The 24,250-nt window shown below is 34.8% G+C and overlaps 1 protein-coding gene across 1 annotated transcript in view; it reads left to right on the top strand.

Annotated features, from left to right (window-relative positions):
* Positions 1 to 22,621, top strand: part of ZNF804A (zinc finger protein 804A) — a 322,435-nt gene extending 299,814 nt beyond the window's left edge. The window contains exons 3-4 of the mRNA XM_012434924.3: positions 15,863 to 15,993; positions 18,044 to 22,621. Of these exons, the coding sequence (XP_012290347.2) occupies positions 15,863 to 15,993; positions 18,044 to 21,278 (3,366 nt within the window). The 3' untranslated portion in view covers positions 21,279 to 22,621. The remainder of the gene's footprint in view (positions 1 to 15,862; positions 15,994 to 18,043) is intronic.
* The last annotated feature ends 1,629 nt before the right edge of the window (positions 22,622 to 24,250 follow it).

The raw sequence follows: 24,250 nt of genomic DNA, 5'->3' as shown, positions 1-24,250 counted from the left end.
CAAATAATAAATCCTTCACATACTTTCCAGTCCAAAATCAATTTGAAGTTATTTGTAAACATAACTTACAAATCACAAGTCAAATTTCCTAATAACAGGAATTAATATTCCACCTTTATTACATATCTAAGAATTGGAAATCTAAAGTAACACCAGGTTTAAATTCTTCTATAAAGAAGAAGAAAACACTTACTAAACTGTTACAATTTATTTATTTTATATTAAGCAATAAATAACTTGTAACTATATATATACATTTTTGAAAAAGATAAGAATAAATGATATATTTACACTTATATAGTATAATATTATATTTTTTACAGACCGCTGTCCCAGCTGTGTCTATATATTATTTTCCCATTACACCAAATCAATGATTAGAATGTTAATGAACCCACATAGATTTCATGGCTTTAAAAACTATGTAAACAAAAATTCACCAGATTGATCTTATCCATTTTATTTGATATATTGATTTACTTGCAAATGTTCAAAGAATTTGGAATCTTTAGAATAATCTAGTTATTTATTAAGTTATATATATGAAAATATAATTGGAGTAGACATATATAGTAATTTTTATTTTGGTTTTACGATAAATTTTATTTTTATATTTTAAACAAATTTAAGAAACTCTTATCTGTATAAAACATTCTAGTCAGAAGAAAATGGGAAATAACATATGGTGGAAGATAAAAGTAAAATTATTCCATATTTACTTTACAAAGAGAGATATGATTAACATCTCGTTTATTTTCTGGCATTTTTATTCTATTCCTATAGAGGCAGATACTTTCGAATACATTGTAAAAATATTTTCATTTAAAAAATAACGTTGTGGTCAAAAGAATATCCCAAATATTTTATAGCTATTAACATTATTGGTAATAGCTGCATAGTATATCTGTATAAAGTTGAGCCATATCTCTTAATGATTCTTTAATCACTGGATGTTCAAGTTGTTTGTATATATATTTTTAAAAAATGATAGCATCAATACCTCTTACACTTGAGTTTTTATTATTCTCACTGTACTAGCCAATATTTTTGTTAGCAAATTTTCAAAGCCTCCTATTCTATGAAGAAGTTAATCACTGTCATCCCATGCACATTCAATTTGAAAAGTATTCATGAGCACTTAGAATGCATGAGACACTTCTGATCCAACACTTAAGAAAATGAACTGAATGGTTAGAAAATCAGTTTCAGACACAACACGCACAGATTGCAAAGACTTTTATATTAGAACTAGAATGAGATTTTGTACACAAAGAGAAACTTGAGTTAATGGAATCTAAAGAACGAGAGGCCTTGGGGAAAGATATTGTTCAGATCTGATATGTCATTAAGAGATTAGATGCTTTTAAAGCTGCCATGAGAAAAATCTAAATGATACACATTCATGGTACTAATGGGAAAGGAAATTTTAAAGAGTCTTCCACAGGTTCACTCAGCATAATGCCATTGATTAAATAATGACTAGAACAAAATTGCACATTAAAGTGTGATAACATCCACTAGAATATCTTAACCTTCTCTGAAGAAAGATATTTGCTAACATTCTAATAGAACCTTCTACATAGTGTCATTGAAAAGAGCTAAATCGATTCAGGAAACAGAGTGATTGAGTTGTAATTTTTTGATGGTACTACTTCTCTACAAGGCAAAAATCACACTTAGGTTTTTCAAAAGCCCATAAAAATAGTTCTTGACAGGAACAACTCTCTGGGATTCAAAGGAAGCATTAAGCCTATTGAAACAGTAATAGTGGAAAATATATTAACTTACTAAGAAATATGAAACTATAAACAAAAAATTGTAACAAGATAGTAATGTATTTACTTGTGGTAGGGAAAACACTTAACAAGGTACTTCTTGTTATTAATTGAAGTATGTATTTTATTTCACACTAACTATTTTGAAAGATGGCATTGGAATATAAAACAGAATAACTTAGAATATAAAATTTAGAATATAAGAACTGAAAGGAATTTTACATATCATATGAGGAGGCAGAAGTCTAAAAACATAAGAATTATCCAGGAGTAAGTGAATATGTAAGATAAGATTACATTCAACTATAAATAAGAGAAATCTCAAATTTGACTCTAAGAAATATTGACTGGGCATGGTGGTGGCTCATGCCTGTAATCCTAGCACTTTGGGAGGGCGAGGTGGGCAGACCACAAGTCAAGAGATTGATTTCAGCCTGACCAATATGGTGAAACTCCGTCTCTACTAAAAATACAAAAATTAGCTGGGCATGGTTGCACGTGCCTGTAGTCCTAGCTACTCGGGAAACTGAGGCAAGAGAATTGTTTAAACCCAGGATGGAGAGGTTGCAGTCACCCGAGACCATGCCACTGCACTCCAGCCTGGTGACATTCTAAAACTCCTTCTCAAAAAAAAAAAAAAATTGCATAAGTAATCTGTCAAAGGCTGTTGTATTTCAGTGATGCTATTAAAGACACTCCTGTGTAAATCTCAAAATCGAGTTGTTTTCAACTCTTCTTAATCTTCAAGATTTTCCAGGCTAGTCCTTTGCATTTCAATATGAATTTTAGAATCAAGTTATCAACTTCCATGAAAAGCTCTGCTGGGATTTTGATTGATTCTATAGGTAAATTTAAAGATAATTAACATGTAAAAATACTAAACTTTTCCAATCTATGATTACAATATATCTTTTCGTTTATCTAGGTCTTTAATTTTTCTAAGTAATATTAGTAGTTGCCAGAGTACAATTCTTGGAAACCTTTCAATAAATTTATTCCTAAGAGTTTGAAAAAATAAAATAAAAAAGACTAAGAACCTGATTTTTCTGCTCTAATTGATTAAATGGGGTTCACTACATTATGGAGGGTAATCTATTTCACTAAAAGTCTACTGATTTAAATATTGATCTTATCTAAAAAACATATTCATAATAAAATATAGACTGGTGTTTGACCAATATATAGATACCATGGCCTAGTCAAGTTGACACATGCAATTAACCATCATAAGTTCACCTCTTTCTAAGTTAACTTGGCACCCATACACATCTCCTTAACCCAAACTTAATCTCTAAATAAATACAATACCAAGGTCACACTCTGTCTAACATGATACAACTATCCTGCATACAACCCAAAACATACCAATCCTTTCCCCAGAAGATAATTCAAAGTCATTGGGTAATATTCACTTTTCTCCTTAAAATCTCATAACTTTAATACTATGATGTAAAATCAACAACACTTAAATACTATGTTGTAATTCAATACATATTATGTCATCTCATAAAAGGATAAAAAAGAAAAACAAATATGCGTGTGTGTGTGTGTAGTCTCCCCTTATCTGCAGTTTTAGTTACTCGCAGTCAACTGTGTTCTAAAAATAGATGAGCATAGTGCAATCAGATATTTTGGAAAAAAAGAAAAAGATCGTATTCCCATAACTTATCTATTTTATTATTAGTTATCATTGCTAATCCCTTTTTTTCTTGTACTTTAGGTTCTGGGGTACATGTGCAGATCATGTAGGATTGTTGCATAGGTACATACATGACCAGGTGGCTTGCTGTCTCCACCCCTCTGTCACCTATATCTGGCATTTCTCCCCATGTTATCCCTCCCCAACCTCCCCACCCCACACTGTCCCTCTCTTACCTCACCGCCAACAGGCCCTAGTGTGTGATGCTCCTCTCCCTCATTGTTAATTTCTTACTGTGCCTAGTTTATAAATTAAACTATATCATAGGGGTGTGTGTGTGCATGTGTGTACATATATATATATATATAATATATATATATGAAAAATCACTAAACATAGGATTTGATATTATGCATGGTTTTAGGCATCCACTGGGGCTTTTGGAATGTATCCCATGCAGATAAGGGGCAACTAGTACACACACACACACACACGTACACACACACACACAAATATTTATGTAAAATAAGGAAAATATCCTCATGTCAATTGAAGTCCTCATTTCTGTAACTGGCCACATGGTTATTGCCAGTATTTACAAATGTGTTCTTTTATTACCCATTGCCTTTACCCTCAACGAGCACCTCAACTGATAGTCATTCCTTGACTAGTAGGATGCTTCAAGACTTCATTTTGAGGGTCGTGTCCATTATTAGTCTTCCCTGAATTGTTGTATTTTTTCACTGATGTCAGTCACAGGACATGGTAATACTAAGATATGCCCTATGGGGTCCTGTATTCCAGATATAATCTTCCTTACCTCCCTTGTGGAGTAACAGTCCAATTTCACCTTAGTAATTAAAGTCAATCACCCCACCCAGCACAGTAACTCCTTCTTTGCCTGTTGATTCAGAGATGTAGCAGCCCAAAGTGGATAGCTGTAGCTTAATCCACTGTGTCTTATCTTCCAGTTCAGTGGAATAATTAATATGTCTCCTGATGAAAGGATTCCTTTCTTTGGAACTAAGACCTCTAGGTCAACAGAACATAAGTTTGCATAAGTAGGAAGCAAAAAAATTTGCTAGCAAGTAGGTCAATGGTGGTAATAGGGAATGCGCCTGTCCCATGTTAACCTCCTGATTCCTGGAACCATGAATCCTGGCCATAAGGAAAACAACATCATATATTGGATGCTAATTCAGAACATATACAGCCTTCTGGAGCATCTTACCAAAACCCTGCCTGGTATTGCCGCCTGGCTGGAGTTGTAACTCAATTTTCCTTTTTGGGGTGTAGGAGGGTAATCAAACAGTATTTATTTTAAAATTTAAATTCAAAATGCATATATATGCTTTGTTCCAACAACTTTTCCTTTCAAGTAATTTATCCTTCAGAGATACTTGCACATGTACACAGATATATGTGAAAATACTTCACCTCTATATACCTGTTTGTAATAATGAGAAACAAATAACCTAGACATCCACCAGTAGGGGAGGGGTATATATACTATGGTATTCCAAACTCTCAGCCACCATGGCACATTAAACTAAGTGTTTAGTGTAAAGTGCCTGTTTCAGCATCAGCATATAAAGAGAGCAAAATATCTTTTTTCACCATTCTTTGCTCTTTTGAAGAGTTTCCTATGTAACTGAACTTTCAAAAGGCCATTCTACCAATCTATCAAACCAGTTTCTTCAGGGTAATAGAAAACATGGTAAGAGAAGTGAATTTCTTCAGCCTGGACCCACTGCAATACTTCATTTGCTGTGAAATTAGTACCTTGGTTAGAGAAATGTTGTGTGTGGAATACCATAAATGCAGATAAGGCAGTCTACAGATGATAGTTTTGTGATAATCACTGAGTGCATGGAGGACAAATCAACACTAGAGTAAGTTTCTCTTCCAGGAAGAAGGTTAACACTGCCTCTTTTATGATGAAAGTCATCCAATGTACTCAACCTCCCTCCAGGCAGCTGGCTGATCACTCCAGAGAATAGTGCTGTATCAGGGATCAGTGGCAGTCTCTGTTGCTGCTGGCAGATTGAGCACTCAGTTATGGCCATAGCCAGGTCAAACCTGATTAATAAAATTCTCCTATGCTGAGATGACCTCTTGATGAGCATTTATGTGGGACACAAATGTCTTTCTGTTTTTCTCTGATTCAGAGAAGTCTATCCACATACCTAGTCTTTCTTGTTACCAAGTTATAAATCATGCCAACCTATTGGCCACAGATCACAAATTGGTATGTAATTCTACACCTGGCTATTTCTCCTTCCGGAATCAATGAACGACAAAATTTACACTTGATGTTCTTCCCATTGAGAGGAATTCCTGTCATCACTGCTCTTCATGGTAGTCCCAAAAAGGAATGGTCGGCTGGATGCGGTGGCTCATGCCAATAATCCCAGCACTTTGGGAGGCCATGGTGGGTGAATCACCTGAAGTCAGGAGTTTGAGACTAGCCTGGCCAACATGATGAAACCCCATCTCTTCTAAAAATACAAAAATTAGCTGGGCATGATGGCATGCACCTCTAGGAGGCTGAGGCAGGAGAATCTCTTGAACAGGAGGTGGAGGTTGCAATGAGCCGAGATCATGCCACTGCACTCCAACCTGGGCAACAGAGTGAGAATCCATCTCAAAAAAAAAAAAAAAAAAAAGAACTGTAGTGTTGCAGCTGTCTATTTCAAGTGGTGTGTGCATATCACATAGGACCATCTGTAAACCAGGCTGCGTTTTCTTTTCCTCCATCAAATGTCATTTGCCCAATGTTGTGGTTAAGAGAACTCTTTTCCCCACTCTTTTAAAATTTGTAGCTAAAGAGCATCTGTGTTACCATGCAACTAGGAGCAGTGGAAAAAAACAAAAGACCTGCAATTCATTATTATTTTACTCTGAATGTTCTCTCTGTCTGGAGAGTTTTCCCTGAGATATCTGTTCAGCTTATTTCACATTTCTTACAAGTCTATGCTCAAATGTCACCTTCTCAATGTGGACTTCTATGGTGATAAAGTACTCCCAATGGGTCATGCCTTTATATAATTCCCCTCCCTTGCATGTGGATGGAACCTGTGACTTCTTTCTAACTGACAAAATATGAAAAATAGGTGAGATGGCACTCCATTGACTACGTTGCTTTATATACTTAGCAGAATGGAGAGAGAGACTCTTCCTTGATAATTTTGAATAAGCTGTATTGGGAGAAGGTCTTAAAGTGTGTGTGATGGAGGATATGTTGTTTGCTGAGGGGCAATGGCAAGAAACACCAAGCCATCCCCAGGCAGAAAACTGCTAGAATAGTAAGCAATATGTACCAGTCATGCAATAGTTAAGCCAGTTCCCAAAACACAGGATACATACCCTTGTCCCCATTGCTGACTTGCAAAGAGTGTTTTCTAGCTTATTTCTGTTTTAGTAGTGAACTGGCACTATCTGCCTGTTTAGTGTATCTTTATTTTATAAAGAAACACTGAGTACCTGCTTATTAAAAATAATCATTTGTTCACAAAGAATAAATATGTAGGTCAGAGTCTGCTCTGGGTTTTCAGCTGGGAAATGCCATCAGTCCCCTGACGTCCCACTCTAAACCCACTTTACAATCTATCTTTGTTACTGTTTCTTAATTCCTTCAACACTGCCTGGGTTGGGGTCTCTACAACTGAGCTGGTCTCAGCAACTGTCATGTTTTAAGTGGGTTTTGTGAAAGATCCCTGGGATAAGAAACTGCTGGCAGCCTCTAATTGCTGAAAACCAGCAGGAAGCCCAGACTGTCATTCCTACTACCACAAGGAAATGAATTTTACCAATAGCCTTAGAAAGCTTGGAAGTGGACATTTTCCACAGATAATCCTCCAGATGAGAATACACCATACCCAACATCTTGATGGAAGAAAGGATAGGTATGCTGACCATGGAATAAATGTGGGTTGGTTACGCTGCTGAATTTGTGGTAATTTGTTACATAGAAATAGAAAATTCATGCACCTTCCCTAATCACTCTATTTGAAATTGCTAGAGCCTCCCTCACTACATGCCCTTTGGGCCTTTCTGCTTTGTTTCATCCACAGCACTTTTCACCGTCCGATATTCTATACGATTAACTTGTTTATATGTTTTAATATCTGTTCCTCCCAACTATAATAAAAATTTTATTTTAAAAAGCAGAATTTATTTCTACTTTGTCACAGACATATCAACTATGCTTAGAATAGCACCTGACAAATAAAGAGCACTCAATGAAAGAGACATGTATATATGCATTACAATGAAATCAGCCAGATCTGAAGAGTTAGGCAGCTTAAGTAACATATAGCAGAATAAATATGGGAGATAGATCACAGGGTATGATCCAGGAAGTCTTGATTCAAGTCCTAGATCTACCATTTTCATTTAACTCTGCACAAGTCTTTCAAATTTACTTAGCTTCAGTTTTAATATTTCTAAATATGGATAATAATGCAAGCCTTGTCTAGTTACATATTTATTATCATTATCAAACAAGGTAATATTTGTTTGATATATATTATTGCTTAATCAATTTTAAGAAGTAGTATTCTGAATGAGCAATACAGATGACTAATATGCATATAAAAAATCTCAGCCTTCATAGTAAACAAATAAATTATAAGCAAAACATTAATGATAAATCACTTATTGACAATAAATTAAAACATTGAGTGATGCCACCCAATATTGGAAATGGTATATATTCTTATATATGTTGAGAGTACTGTGAAAATGATGTAATGAATTGCTGTTTGGAAAACATCAAAAGCCTTAAGAAGAGCACACTTATGTCTTTTACTCCAGCAGTCCTGTTTGTAGGAGTCTATCTTTGGTATGTGATCAGACAGGTATACAAAGTATAGGTATAAGGATATTTATGAAAATTTGCTTGGCAGTTGCGAAACAACATAGTTAACCTAAATGTTAAAGCACAAACTTAGGAGTAACTAACATACAGTTACTTTTTATATTTTCTCTTATTGTTGGTGAATCTACATTCTCTCTGTCTCTCTCTCCTCCTTACATTGATTAAACCTTTGCTGATCTCTCAACTTTATCCACTAATCTGAGGCTAGAATCATCATAAAGTTCCCAGAATCATGCATTTCCTGAGAATATATCTGATAATTAATATTAGTTTGATCTACATTGCCCTTATGACACTTTGGTTCTATATAGAACTAAGAGAAGTAAATACATTAAAAAGTAGAGTAGACCCTCTGAGACAGTATCATAACCAAAAAATATTGAGTTCCCTACACTTTTTCATTTGCAACTTGCATATTTCCAAAGCATATATTGAATTATATGCCAGTGTATGTTATAATTTGTTGTAGATAAAATTGCTAGATCACTTTATATCATGAATTAATTTTAATAGTTTTCTAATTTTCTAATTCTTGCTAACTGCCATTTCTGTCTGATATTTGTCACTAAGAATTCCTTACAAATGATTCTCAGTAAATTGTTGAGGAAGCTTTAAAAATATCATTGATATTTTCATAAGTTTCACTGATAATGTCTTATATATTTGTGTGAAAATTAAGTGCTATTATTTCCACTTGGTATTCTAAAAAATATTACAGTCATACATTACTTAACAACTGGAATCCATTCTGATAAATTTGTCATTACACAATTTCATCACTGTGCAAAAATAATAGAGTGTACTTATACTAACTTAGGTGGTGCAGCTTACTACACACCTATGCTATATGCTGTAGCCTATTGCTCCTAGGCTACAAACCTGTACGGCATGTTACTATAGCAGATAATGTGGGTAATTGTAACACAATGTTATTTGTGTATCTAAACATATTTTAACAAAGAAAAGATAATGCATTTCCTTATGATGCTATGACATCTACAATATCTGTAGGCAAGAGGATATTTTCATCTCCATTATAATTTTCTGGGACCACATTTCTTTTTTTTGTTTGTTTTCCCTTTCTTTCTTTCGTTCTTTCTTTTTTTCTTTTTTTTTTTTATTGCATTTTAGGTTTTGGGGTACATGTGAAGAACTTGCAAGATTGTTGCATAGGTGCATACGTGGCAGTGTGATTTGCTGCCTTCCTCCCCTTCACCTATATGTGGCGTTTCTTTCTTTCTTTCTTCTTTTTCTTTCTTTCTTTCTTTCCTTCCTTCCTTTTTTTTTTTTTTGGGATGGAGTCTCACTCTGTCACCCAGGTTGGAGTGCAGTGGCATGATCTTGGCTCACTGGAACCTCTGTTTCCCAGGTTCAAGTAATTCTCCTGCCTCAGCCTCCCGAGCACCTGGGACTACAGGCACATACCATCATGCGCAGCTAATTTTTGTATTTTCAGTAGAAACGGGATTTCATCATGTTGGCGAGTCTGGTGGGACCACATTTATATAAGCAGTCCATCATTGACCAAATGTCCTTATTTGGAGCTTACCTCTACTTGGTTTCTATTATTCACCTTTCAAAATTACTTTTCTAGATGTAAATATGAGGTAGAACTTTATTCTTGTTGCAGAAAAATATAAGACAAAATATTAAAACTTGTAAATTCTAGTCTTAAAACTCTATAAAGTATTTGGCCAGCTCTCAAAGCAGTTGAATATTATCAAAATATTGGGTGAGTTGGTTTACCCTGGTTTCAGGAAGTCTGTCACACAGAGAAGTATTTGTGCATAGAAGATCAAGATTAGTATGATCACCTGGATGTAGCTTAGTGCTTCTGAACAGCCTCTACAATATTGACATATTTACATTTTGTTTATTTTGTAATAGTAATTTTTATTTTTTGTGGATACCTAGTAGGCATATATATTTATGGCTTACGTAAGATATTTTGACATAGACATGCAATGCATAATAATTACATGAGAGTAAATAGGGTATCCCTTACCTCAAGCATTTAGCCTTTGTGTTTTAAACAATTCAATCACTTTTAGTTATTTTTAAGTGTACAATTAAGTTTTCTTTCTTCTGTAGTCACTCTTTCATGTGAAAATTACAGGACTTACTTCTTCTAACTGTACGTTTGTACCATTAAATATCCCCCACTTACCCCACCCCCAACTACCCTTTCCATCCTCTATTAACCATACTTCTACTCTCTGACTCCATGAGTTTGTTTTCATTGTTAGCTCCCAAAGATAATTTCACTTAAGATAATGATCCCAGTTCCATCCATGTATTGGAAATAACAGGATCTCTTTCTTTTCAGTGGCTGAATAATACTCCATGTGTATATGTACAGCATTTTCTTTTTCCATTTATCTGTTGATGGACACTTAGGCTGCTTCCAAATATGTACTATTGTGAATAGTGCTGCAATAAACATGAGAGAGCAGGTATCTCTACAATATACTGATTTCCTTTCTTTTGCGTATAGTGGGACTGCTGGATTGTATGGTAGCTCTATTTTTAGGTTATTAAGGAACTTCCAAACTGTTCTCCAGAGTCATTGCACAAATATGCATTCCTACCAACAATGTACAATGGTTCCTTTTTCTCCACATCTTCACTAGCATTTTTTATTGTTTGCCCTTTGGATAAAAGCCATTTTAACTAGAGGGAGATGATGTCTCATTGTAGTTTTGATTTGCATTTCTCCAATGGTCAGTGATGCTGACCACCTTTTCATTTACCTGTTATTCTTATATCTTCTTTTCAGAAATGTCTATTTAGATATTTTCCCCAATTTTAGATCTCATTATTTGATTTTTTCTTATAGAGTTGTTGACCACCTTTTCATTTACCTGTTATTCTTATATCTTCTTTTCAGAAATGTCTATTTAGATATTTTTCCCAATTTTAGATCTCATTATTTGATTTTTTTCTTATAGAGTTGTTTGAACTTTTTATGTATCTTGGTTATTAACTCCTTGTCAGATGGGTAGTTTGAAAATATTTTCTTGGACTCTGAGTTGTCTCTTCAGTTTGTGAATTTTTTTTTTTCTGTGCAGAAGCTTTTTAATTGGTTGTGATCCCATTTGTCCATTTCCTTTGATTGCCTGGGTCTATGAGATATTGCTCAAGAAGTCTTTGTCTACTCCAATGTCCTGAAGAGTTTCCTCAGTGTTTTTCTTTTAGTAGTTTTATAGTTTGAGGTATTAGTTTTAAGTCTTTAAATTCATTTGGTGAGATTTTGGTATATGGCAAAAAATAGGAGTCTAATTTCTTTCTTCTGCATATGGATATCTAGTTTGCTCAGTGTCATTTATTGAAGAGACTGTCCTTTCTTCAATATATGCTCTTTGAAGCTTTGATAAAAATGAATTTACTGTAGATGTATGAATTTATTTCTGGGTTCCATATTCTATTCCACTGGTCTGTCTTTTTCATGCCAGTATCATGCCATTTTGGTCACTTTAGCTCTGTATTATAATTTTAGCCAGGTAATGTGATTCCTCCAGTTTTGTTCTTTTGACTTATGATAGCTTTGGTTATTCTGTTTCTTTTGTGGTTCCGTACACATTTTAGGATTTTTTTATTTATGTGAAGAATATAAATGGTATTTTAATATGAATTGCATTGAATCTGTAGATTACTTCAGGTAGTATGGACATTTTAACAATATTGATTCTTCCAGTCCATGAACATGGAATATATTTTCACCTTTTGGTGTCCTCCACAATTTCTTACATCAATGTTTTATAGTTTTTTATTGTATGAATCTTTTACTTTTTTAAAAAGAATTTATTTTACTTTAAGTTCTCAGGTACATGTGCAGATCACACAGGTTTGTTACATGGTTCTATATCTGAAATTTATAACAAAATATTCTTAACCTACTGTTCTGTAATTCTACATTGGTTGTATTAAAATCAATTAATACTTTAATGCATATATATAATTATATCCACTTTTTTTTTTTTTGAGACGGAGTTCACTCTTTACCCAGGCTGGAGTGCAATGGCACGATCTCGGCTCACTGCAACCTCCGCCTCCTGGGTTCAGGCAATTCTCCCTCCTCAGCCTCCCGAGTAGCTGGGACTACAGGCATGCGCCACCATGCCCAGCTAATTTTTGTATTTTTAGTAGGGACGGGGTTTCACCATGTTTATCAGGATGGTCTCTATCTCTTGACCTCGTGATCCACCCACTTTGGCCTCTCAAAGTGCTGGAATTATAGGTGTGAGCCACCATGCCCAACTTAATTGTATCCACTTTTAATAGTGATATCAAGGAAAAGATTTCAAAGTTTTGCTTTCTCTGAAGTAATTGTACAATTGAGACATTTATGACATGATCTATTTTTCATCTAAATTGTACTCTGAAAAATTGCCTTCTACACTAATATGTCAGTGCAAATAAGCACTCTTGAAATATCTTTGTATAATTTACAAATTATTCTAAAATAATGACATAGATATAGATGAGATATATATACATATACACATACAAAAATACTTTCTATAAATCATATCAATTAAAATATTAGACATCATTTGAAGCTTAAACTATGTCAATGTTATATATCACTCAAGCTACTTTATGCTGTGTAGGAGAAATTAAGATTTACAATCCAAAATTATTTAACATTATTCATAGTTACTAACTTTTTAAAATAGATGGAAAATATTCTAATTTGGAGGATCTAAATAAGTCACACAATAATTTAAAAATATCTATGAAGCAGACATTTTATATACCAGGTATTGTTCTAAGCTCCTGGAACATATAAGGGCACATGTATAAGGCATTTATCAAAACTTTATCCAATTAGTTTGTCAAAATATTACTAGTGGTATCAGTTCATTCTCATGCTGAAAATAAAGACATACCAGAAACTGGGAAATTTATAAAGGAAAAAGGTTTGACTCACAGTTCCACATGGCTGGAGAGTCCTCACAATCATGGTAGAAGGTGAAGGAAGAACAAAGTCACATCTTACATGATGGCAGGCAAGAAAGCAGGGGCAGGGGATCTTCCCTTTACAAAACCATCAAATCTCATGAGACTTATTTATTATCACTAGAACCGCACAGGAAATACCTCCTGCTGGCTGCTTTCATGAGCTGGTGTTGAGTTTCTTTGGCTTTTCCAGGCACACAGTGCAAGCTGTCAGTGGATCTACCATTCTGGTGTCTGGAGGAGGACAGTGACCCCTTCTCACAGCTCTGCTAAGCAGTGCCCCACTGTGGACTCTGTTTCAGGGCTCCTACCCCATATTTCCCTTCTGCACTGCCCTAGCCAAGGTTCTCCATGAGGGCTCTGCCTCTGCATCAAACCTCTGCCTGGACATCCAGGTATTTCCATACATCCTCTGAAATACAGGCAGATGTTCCAAAACCTTAATTCTTGACTTCTGTGCACTCACAGGCTCAACAGAATGTGTAAGCCACCAAAGCTTCAGGCTTGCACCCTCCAAAGCAATGGCCTGATCTGTACATTGGCCCCTTTTATCCATGGCCAGAATGCAGGGCACTAAGTCCTGAGATGGCACAAAGCACTAAGGTTCTGGGTCTGGCCCACAAAACCATTTTCTCCTCCTAATCCTCTGGGCCTGTGATGGGAGGGGCTGCTGTGAAGACCTCTGACATGCCCTGGAGACATTTTTCCCATTGTCTTGGTGATTAACATTTGGCCCCTTGTTATTTATGCAATTTTCCACAGCCAGCTTGAATTTCTCCTCAGAAAATGGGGTTTTCTTTTCTATTGCATCATCAGCCTGCAAATTTTCCAAACTTTAATGTTCTACTTCCCTTTTAAACATAAGTTCTAAGTCCAAGCCATAACTTTGTGAATACACAAAATGGAAAGCTTTTAACAGCCCCCAAATCACCACTTGAATGCTTTGCTGCTTAGAAATTTCTTTAGAAAAGTTTCACAAATCTCTAGGGTAGGGGCATCAGTCTTTTTGCTAAAGCATAACAAAAGTCATCTTTATTCCAGTTCTCCAAAAGTTCCTCATCTCCATCTGAGACCACCTCAACCTGGATTTTATTGTCCATATCACTATCAGCATTTTGGTTAAAACCATCAAGAAGTCTCTAGGAAGTTAAAAACTTTCCCATGTCTTCCTGTCTTCTCAGTGCTCCACATTGTTCCAAACTCTGCCAGTTACCCAATTCCAAAGGCACTTCCAAATTTTCAGGTATCTTTACAGTAGCACGCCACTATCCAGCTCCAATTTACCATATTAGTTAGTTCTTATGCTGCTAATAAAGACACACCTGAAATTGGGTAATGTATAAAGGAAAGAGGTTTAATTGACTCACAGATGCCTTACAATCATGGTGGAAAGCGAAGGAGGAGAAAAGTTATGTCTTACATGGAGGTAGGCAAAAGAACATGTGCAGGGAAACTCCTCTTTATAAAACCCTCAGATCTCATGAGACTTATTCACGTTCACATTAACAGTATGGGAAAGATCTATCTCCATGATTCAATTACCTTCCAGTGGGTCCTTTCCACCACTCATAGGAATTATGGAAGCAGCAATTCAAGATGAGATTTGTGTGGGGAAACAGCCCCACTATATCACTAGTATAAATCTTATTATCTTAGAGTCCTACTCAAGATTCAGACATACTACAATTGCATAACAACATGAACCATTAGGGAAAATAGTATCTTAATTATTTTTAAGGTACTATTTTCAACTGTACACATCATGAAAGTACACAGTGAAAATATTTGGGGCATAAGACAACTTTGATGTCTCTAAAATTATACCACACACATGGTTATTTATCAATTATGTTCAAGTTGACATGCTGTTTTTCTGGCCATCAATCCAGAAAATGAATTTCTTTAACACAGATGAAAAATAATGCCCAATGTAGCAAGAATTTCTAGAAAAACAGTACTAATTTTCTTCCAATATCTTGAATTATTTTAGAAACGTGACTGCTATTTGAGAGAAAGGATTGTTTTAAATCACATCAGTAGACATCATTTGCCTTATAGAGTAACATAAATCATTTACTCTTAGAACACACAAAAAGGGTTGCTCTGCCTATGGAGTAGCCATTTTTTATTCCTTTACTTTCCTAATAAACTTTTCACTTACACACACACACACACACACACACACACGACTAGATAACTTTCTAACGTATAGTACATCCAAATATAAGAACACTTGTGTATATATATAACTGAGATACATAAGCAAGGTGAACTTTTTTTGGAAATTTGGGGTTTATAAGACATAAATGCTTCATATGAATTAGGCAGAGAAATAGCAGGAAACAGTCAATAAGAAGAGATTAAAGTTTTCAATTCCAATTTGCCTAAGGCATAGATACAAATTTTACTATAATGTAGTAATATGCATTGGTTATTTCACAAGCCAAAATGCAAGAAAATACTTTTGTTAGAAATGGGTTGTCATGAATGTTGTGTTTACCTTTGACAGGGTCAAAGATGATGCATTGGAAAATTTCAACAACAATAACAATGAAACTTTAAAACTGCTATCGACCAAAATACAATTAATCATTTCCATTTTTTTAACAGAGGCTCAAGGAACTGAAACAAAGAGAATTTGCTCGAAATGTAGCATCTAAATCCAGGAAAGATGAAAGAAAACAGGAAAAGGCACTTCAACGCCTGCACAAGCTGGCTGAGCTAAGAAAGGAAACTGTATGGTTAGTATGCAATGAAATTTTAAGTTTTCTTAAAACATGACCATAAAAGGGGTATGGGGGTGTAAGAAATAAAGGGCACAAATCTATTTATTTCTGTACCCAGAATAAGGCACATATGTTTTCATGGCCTTCTGTAGGCTGTAAACAATAATTTGAGTTAGAATTTTATGCAAACATCTGTTTAATGCACATTTCAATGAAAAAACAAAATTACTGTAATTTTGAATTTAAAAAACTAAACTTTATGTTGTTATTTAAGCTATCTTAGTTGAAAGCTATCCCATCTTGGTGATATTCAAATATTTGTTTGAGGAAGACAGCAAGGCAGTTTCTTATGACCCTTTTTACAAAAATAGTTTTAGAGATTCCTTTTACAATAAAAATTTGGAGAACTTCTATTTAAAATTATGTTTAAGATTCTTTTTCTAAAAAAGCTTAAGAATTTTGCTTCAGAAGCAGATCAACATTACTTGCACTATGAATAAGCTCTATCTGGGCTATTAGAGTTTCACAACTCTTAAACTTTGACCTGCATCTAACAGTGATCAGCTATTAGATGTGAAAAGTGATATAATTCAGACTTTGCAATTCAAGCCAGGGCAACGTTATTAAAAGAAAACTTCTGTTAAAAAAAATAAGTCTTTGTTTCTCCAATAAATAAGGCCTCTCTTATTATTGTCTATATCCAGATTATTTCATTCCAAATCTATTATTTGTTAAATAATGTTAGGGGATACATTGATATATTGAAACATTGTTGGGGTGCCAAATTTGTACAAACCAAAATAAAATGTATATGTATTTGGAATCCTACATGGAACTGTTAAAAACAGACAATACTGTTGTTCAGTTATACAAACCAGATACGTTTACTTTGTGTGGTAATGAATAAAAAAAGATACAAATTTTAGCTATAATCATGTTACTTATGCAATTTAATGCTCTGTAAGTAGCATTTGCAAATATAAATTATTATATTAAGTGAAATAAAGCTAATGATATAAACAAAAAAGTAATATCTAAATTATTTTCCTCAGTATAAAGCACGTATTTTACATTATATATGCACACAGCCATGCATACATGATTTTTCAATTAATTATGTGCTTTAAAAGATGGGAACAGAAAGTCTTTCTGCTACTTAGTAGATAAAATCATGGAGCAATATATTGTGTTAGTGGTTAAAGAAAACGTCAAACTAAAATTTTCTTGTCCACTTACAATATCTAAAATGCTGAATTTTTAGAATAGCATGGAAATTTTTTCACACATGGTTCTGTTAAGGTAAGGATAAGATATATGGGTTTCTTATATTTGTATGTTTGTCAGTCTATTTTTTCATCAGAACTCACTATTTACAGTGTAATATAATTCCAAATAAATTGTATTTTAAGTGAATTGTCTTTTATCCTGTATTTATTGTACATTATGATATAATGTGTAACTTGAGGATAATTTTAAATATTGAGACTAGCAATTTCAAAAGATTCAAGCTCTCATCAAGCTAGTACTATCTCTTGATTACCTTTGCATTGCAGCATATCAATTGGGCTACAGTAGACTCTTGGTGAACGCTTGGTAGATTGAATTGTTGAACTGAATTCTCAGCTTTTCTGAAGTCGAGATTAAGGGTTTTGTTTAGAACTTTCATCATATTTACCATATAGCATCAATGATGTTAAGTATTTGTGAATTAAAAGTAATTTTACCTTAGAGAATACAGCACTCCAAAACATCACTGAAGAGGCCATGAAGGTAGGAAGTTTTGGTCATAAAGCACTGGTTGAGAGCATACAAATATCCTCAACATTGCTCTTAAGAGCTATAAAGGAACTTTTGGACAGTTATCTCTAAGTTATTTCAAATAGTTACCAATAAGTAAATGATACTGTGGCACCAGGAAAAGTACTTATACAATATGAAGGCAATTCTGTTACAAATATTTAAAAAATTAAAAAAAAATTTTAATGACTTTTTGAAGATGTAAATGTTTTTCCATTTTTTTCTCAAAAGTGTGCCATTTAACATACACTTTTGTTTCTTTTTCTAGTGCTCCTGGAAGTGGTCCCATGTTCAAATCAACGACTGTTACTGTGAGAGAAAACTGTAATGAAATTTCCCAAAGAGTTGTGGATTCAGTTAATAACCAGCAAGATTTCAAATATACTTTGATTCATAGTGAAGAGAATACTAAAGATGCTACCACTGTTGCTGCAGATCCAGAAAGCGCAAATAATGATACAGAAAAAAATAACGAAGTTGGGGATCAAGCCCAGGGGATTCACAGACACAAAATTGGCTTTTCTTTTGCATTTCCAAAAAAAGCATCGGTGAAGCTAGAGTCCTCAGCTGCAGCCTTCTCTGAATACAATGATGATGTCTCAGCGGGAAAAGGATTTAACAGAAAAAGTAGATTTGTCCCCAGTGCTTGTCATCTTCAACTATCTTCACCAACAGATGTGCTTTTGAGTTCTGAGGAGAAAACTAACTCTTTTCATCCACCAGAGGCAATGTGTACAGACAAAGAAACTGTTCAAACTCGAGAGATAAAAGAAGTCTCTAGAGAAAAAGATACATTATTACCTTCATTTTGTAAGCTTCAACTTCAGTTATCTTCTGATGCAGATAATTTTCAAAATTCAGTCCCATTAGCAGATCAAAAACTACTGGAAGATGTTATTAATGAAGATATACCTCTGAGTGGTAACAGTTCTGAGTTGCTAGAAAATAAATCCACAGTTCTTGACATGTCTAATGATTGCATATCTGTGCAAGCTCCCACAGAGGAAAATGTTAAGAACAACGAGGCATCCACAACTGAGGTTGAAAATAAAAATGGTCCCAAGATATTGACCCCTTCAAATACTGAAGAGGTTAATATAACCTCACATAAGAAAACAGATTTCTGTAAAAGACAATGTGAGCCATTTGTACCTGTCCTTAACAAACACGGATCTATAGTTCTTCAGTGGCCATCAGAAATGCTGGTTTATACAACCACTAAACCATCGATTTCCTATAGCTGTAATCCTCTATGTTTTGACTTCAAGTCTAGTAAAGTAAACAATAAACTAGATAAAAATAAGGCACCCTTAAAAGATCTTTATTCTCAGCAGAAGCAAGAAGACATTTGCATGGGAGCAGTTTCAGATTGCAAGGCTGTATCTATAGAAGGACTCACTGATTATGAAACTGGAAGTAGCAAAGATAAATACACCCAAGTTACTCCTCTTTTGGCTGATGATACTCTCTCCAGTAGTTGTAATTCTGGAAAAAATGAGGATATGGGTCAGAGGTATAAAGATATTTCCTGTAAGATCAGACAAACAGAAAAGTATAATTTTACTAAAAGTCAAATAAAACAGCACACTCTAGATGAAAAATACAAAAAAATAAGGTTGAAAGAGACTCATGAATACTGTTTCCATAAATGTAGAAGAAAGAGAAAAAGAAAAAAGTTATGTCAGCATCATCATATAGAGAAAACCAAAGAATCGGAAACTCACTGCAAAATGGAAGCAGAGAATATTTACACTGATAATGCTGGGAAATATCTACTGGAACCAATTTCAGAAAAGCAGTATTTAGCTGCAGAGCAATTATTAGACTCACATCAGTTACTTGATAAAAGGCTCAAATCAGAAACCATATCCTCAAGTGAAAATGAAGAAACGTGTAAAACGTGGAATACTGAATACAACACTTATGATACTATCAGTTCTAAAATCCACTGTAAAAAGAGCACAATACTTTTAAATGGACAATCAAATCCAACAATGATACATTCTGGGAAACATAATTTAACATACTCTAGAACTTACTGTTGTTGGAAAGCCAAAATATCAAGCTGTAGTCAGGATCACAGATGCTTAGTTCTTCACGATGATATGAAATGCGTGAGTCAGAATCAGGCTGTTAAAAGAGGTTACAATTCTGTCATGAATGAATCAGAAAGATTCTATCGAAAACGCAGACAACATTCACATTCTTATTCTTCAGATGAAAGTTTGAATCGACAGAATCATTTACTAGAAGAATTTTTGAGGCCACCAAGTACTTCAGTTGCTCCCTGTAAGCCTAAAAAGAAACGAAGGAGAAAAAGAGGCAGATTCCACCCTGGATTTGAAACTTTAGAACTCAAAGAAAATACAGATAATCCCATGAAAGACAATTCTTCCCTAAATCCTCTAGATAGGTTAATAAGCGAAGACAAAAAAGAGGAAATGAAACCACAAGAAGTTGCAAAAGTCGAAAGGAACTCAGAACAAACAGACCAATTACTAAACAAACTGCCTTTGCACCCTAGCAATCTCCTTCTTACTGAAACCAATGGTGAAACTGAGCATTTAGAAATGGAGACCACGTCTGGTGAACTGTCAGATGTTTCCAATGATCCCACCAAATCTCTCTATGTAGCTAGTGCCCCAACAAAAGAAGCAATCGACAGTACTTTGCTTGAACACAAAGAAAGAAGTGAGAATATAAATCTTAATGAAAAGCAAATTCCTTTCAAGGTGCCTAACATTGAAAGGAACTTTAGACAGTCACAGCCTAAATCCTATCTTTGCCATTATGAATTGGCTGAGGCCCTTCCACAAGGAAAGATGAATGAGACGCCAACTGAGTGGCTGCGTTATAATTCAGGAATCCTTAACACACAACCACCATTACCATTCAAGGAAGCACATGTCAGTGGTCATACCTTTGTAACAACTGAGCAAATCCTGGCTCCATTACCTTTACCAGAACAAGCATTATTGATTCCACTAGAAAACAATGACAAATTCAAAAATGTACCATGTGACGTCTACCAGCACATTCTACAGCCAAACATGCTGGCCAACAAGGTCAAATTTCCCTTTCCTCCAGCTGCCCTCCCACCCCCAAGCACACCTCTGCAGCCTTTGCCTTTGCAGCAGTCCTTATGTTCTACCTCTGTAACCACTATACATCACACTGTTTTGCAGCAGCATGCTGCAGCTGCTGCAGCTGCGGCTGCAGCGGCAGCTGCAGGAACTTTCAAAGTGCTTCAGCCACACCAACAGTTTCTTTCCCAAATCCCAGCTCTCACCAGAACCTCATTACCTCAGCTCTCAGTAGGACCAGTAGGACCCGGGCTTTGTCCTGGGAACCAGCCGACTTTTGTTGCTCCTCCTCAGATGCCCATCATTCCAGCTTCCGTTCTTCATCCTAGCCATCTGGCTTTCCCACCTTTACCCCATTCACTCTTTCCTTCACTGCTTTCCCCACACCCTACTGTCATCCCTTTGCAGCCTCTCTTCTAGTCATCACTATAATGGGAAAAGAAACTACTCTTGTGAAAAACTATTGCTATATGCGTAAGTGTTCATCAATGTGGGTACTGGCTATTTAACTGGTGGAAATAAACTGGCTGATATATGGCCTTATTGGTTGGAAATCATTTACTGTAAGTGTAATGACGCAAATAAATCCCTAAGTTTCTGATATATAATACTATTAAAGCACTGAATAGTTTGAAAATCAATACAATATATGCTGTATATTAAAATTATGTGTTGAGTACGTATAATGTACATAAAATATATTTATAGTACTATAATTTATGTTGTAAAGTATGCTCTCTGGGTTTTTCTTAATCTTTGTGTATTTGCAACTATTTAATGTTTAGACAGAGCTGATGGCACTATGTTTTGTACCATGTTCCTTGAAACTGTAAATTCAGTGAAAAATATCTCTTGCAATAAATTTTTGTTAACTATTTAAGTAAATCAAACTTTTGTTTTTAGTTGGTTTTCACTGTTTTAGGAATGTATAGTAACAGTAGATGTTGAGTTTATATTACTTTTCTCATACACAGGAATCTCTGAATCTCCAAGGCCCACCAAAATATTCTTGGAGCTCTACCTATATTTCAACTATAATACTATCTTTTAGAATAGTATAACAGAGGGTCCATTTGTTTTTCTGTTTTTTCGTATGTTACTTATACTCAAAGTTTACTGTATTTCCTGAACAGTTGGCCCCCTCTTTAGATAATAAGCCACAGAAATTCATGTTAAAGTAATTTTAGTATTTGGCTGGGTAATAGCTCAAAAATATACAAAGTATGCAGTATTCCTCAGGAACTCTAGAACAGGACTAATAGACAAGCAATGGTAAATAAGCAATATAAGTGCTTATAATGTTTAAATTCTCAAATTTATTGGGTTCATTTTTAATTATTGTGGGAAATATTTGGAAATGTTGGCATGAATTAAGGAATAGGTTTAACTTTAATACATCATTGTCTGTTATATAATATATTGGGATGAATGGCATAAGTACGATCTGTATAAGGATGTTAACTCTTAATTGAGAATCTGGAAGTAGGATGGAGAGTAAATAAATAGGCCTTCTATCTGCAAATCTTTCTAGTAGTTATGCTTGTATTATATTTTCAAAAAAAAAATCACCCAGAAACAGTTAAAAAGTCTATATCACTCTTCCAGATTCTGTTTTATTTATTTTATTTTGCTTTGTTTATTTATTTATTTATTTGAGACAGAGTTTCTCTCTTGTTGCCCAGGCTGGAGGGCAATTGTGCCATCTCAGCTCACCATGACCTCCACCTTCCGGGTTCCAGTGATTTTTCTGCCCCAGCCTCCCTAGTAACTGAGATTACAGGCATGAACTACCACACCTGGGTAATTTTGTATTTTTAGTAGAGATGGGGTTTTTCCATGATGGTCAGGCTGGTCTTGAACTGCCAACCTCAGGTGATCAGCCTGCCTTGGCCTTCCAAAGTGCTGAGACTACAGGCTCTGCTTTATTTTTAACAACTTCTGCGTGATTGCTCACTCAAGTGTTTTTATGTGCACTTAAAACTATAATGAGTTAATAGAGAACTAAGAAATGGCACGCTTTCCCCAAGAACATTTCTTGTACCTTTCCCAGTCCATAGCATTGCAAGACAAAGCATAAATGCCTGTTAAAGTCGGTTGTCCTCACCATGTGCAAATGATAGCACATTATAGTAGCCTGGGAATAAATCCAGGGTATCAGAGTCCAATTGAGTCACTCTAAATGGAGAGCAAGTTTTAAATGATGCTGTACTGAAGAAATATTTCACATGGCTAGCATAGAAACTGGATTACCCTAAATAATTTGGGACCTAAATGTATGTTCCCATATAAAAATAATCAATATTTATTATATCTTATGTAAGAGAAATAAGAGAGAAAAATCTAGATCATTTACTTTCATGATATTTGCCATAAAAATCACTGGTTTCTTTGAATGTTCACCTGAAAAATGCTTGTGAAAGACTGAGTATACCATTTAATAATTGACTAATAAGTAGATAAAAATAGTAAGGATTCAATTCCATCTCAAATGCTGTGAGATAATATATTTCAATAATGGGAACTAAAATTGGAATGGATGATTTTTCCTCAGGCAAAATATTTGAAACTATCTTTGAAGATAAAATAGATGGGGATATCTACTGGGGAATGCTGACCCAGTTTGTTTTTAATTTGTCAAAGCAGAATTGTTGTTTTTGATGTTAAAAAATCAAACCAAGTGTTTGACTTTAAAACATGCATATTTTCCTCTTCTTTTTATCTTTTATTGTCTTGGTTGTTCACCTCTTACCTCTTGTTTTAATCCTATAATTCTTTTGTTTCCTGATCTTTTGCCTTTTTACGTTATTGCAGACATCATTTGTGTATATGTGTCTCCTTTTCTTCTCCATGATATCATTCATGTTTTTGAAATTCCGTTTCTCTCTTGTTTGTTAAATGATATGATTAGGTATGCTTAACTTTTTAGTTGTAGGAGAATATACCTGATTGCTATATATACGACAGGAATTTCTAAAAACTTTGAGGGGAAGAGTTCTCAGTTAAGATTAATTAAAACTCAGCTTGACAGATAAAATAATTGGTTCTCATGGATACCAGGCCTGGACAAGAAACTTGAATCTAGTTAATCACTGTCAAAATCAGTCTGATTATAAACAATTCATCCAGTTTTCTGATACTTTGCTGAGATATTGCTTACATGGTCTGGGCATCTGTTAGGTGTCAAGGACTCAAAATGAATGGATGGGGAGACACACATATTCATCTATTCCGACAATACTAACCCCAGAATCAAGGGAAACAGGCCAATGGGTGGAAGATCGCTAGTGAGCAGAGCAACCAGACAGGTAAGTCAGAGAGGTGTCATTAGGCAGTGAGGCTGTTAGAAGGCCACCAGGCAAGCCCATATTAATGGCAGCAAGAGTCAAGCCATG

This window comes from Aotus nancymaae, unplaced genomic scaffold (assembly GCF_030222135.1).
Source record: "Aotus nancymaae isolate 86718 unplaced genomic scaffold, 86718_ANA_hifiasm-v0.15.2.pri h1tg000008l, whole genome shotgun sequence".
NCBI classification, from domain to species: Eukaryota; Metazoa; Chordata; class Mammalia; order Primates; family Aotidae; genus Aotus; species Aotus nancymaae.
The sequence above is the reverse complement of the archived record's forward strand: the minus strand, read 5'-3'. Positions and strand labels throughout refer to the sequence as shown.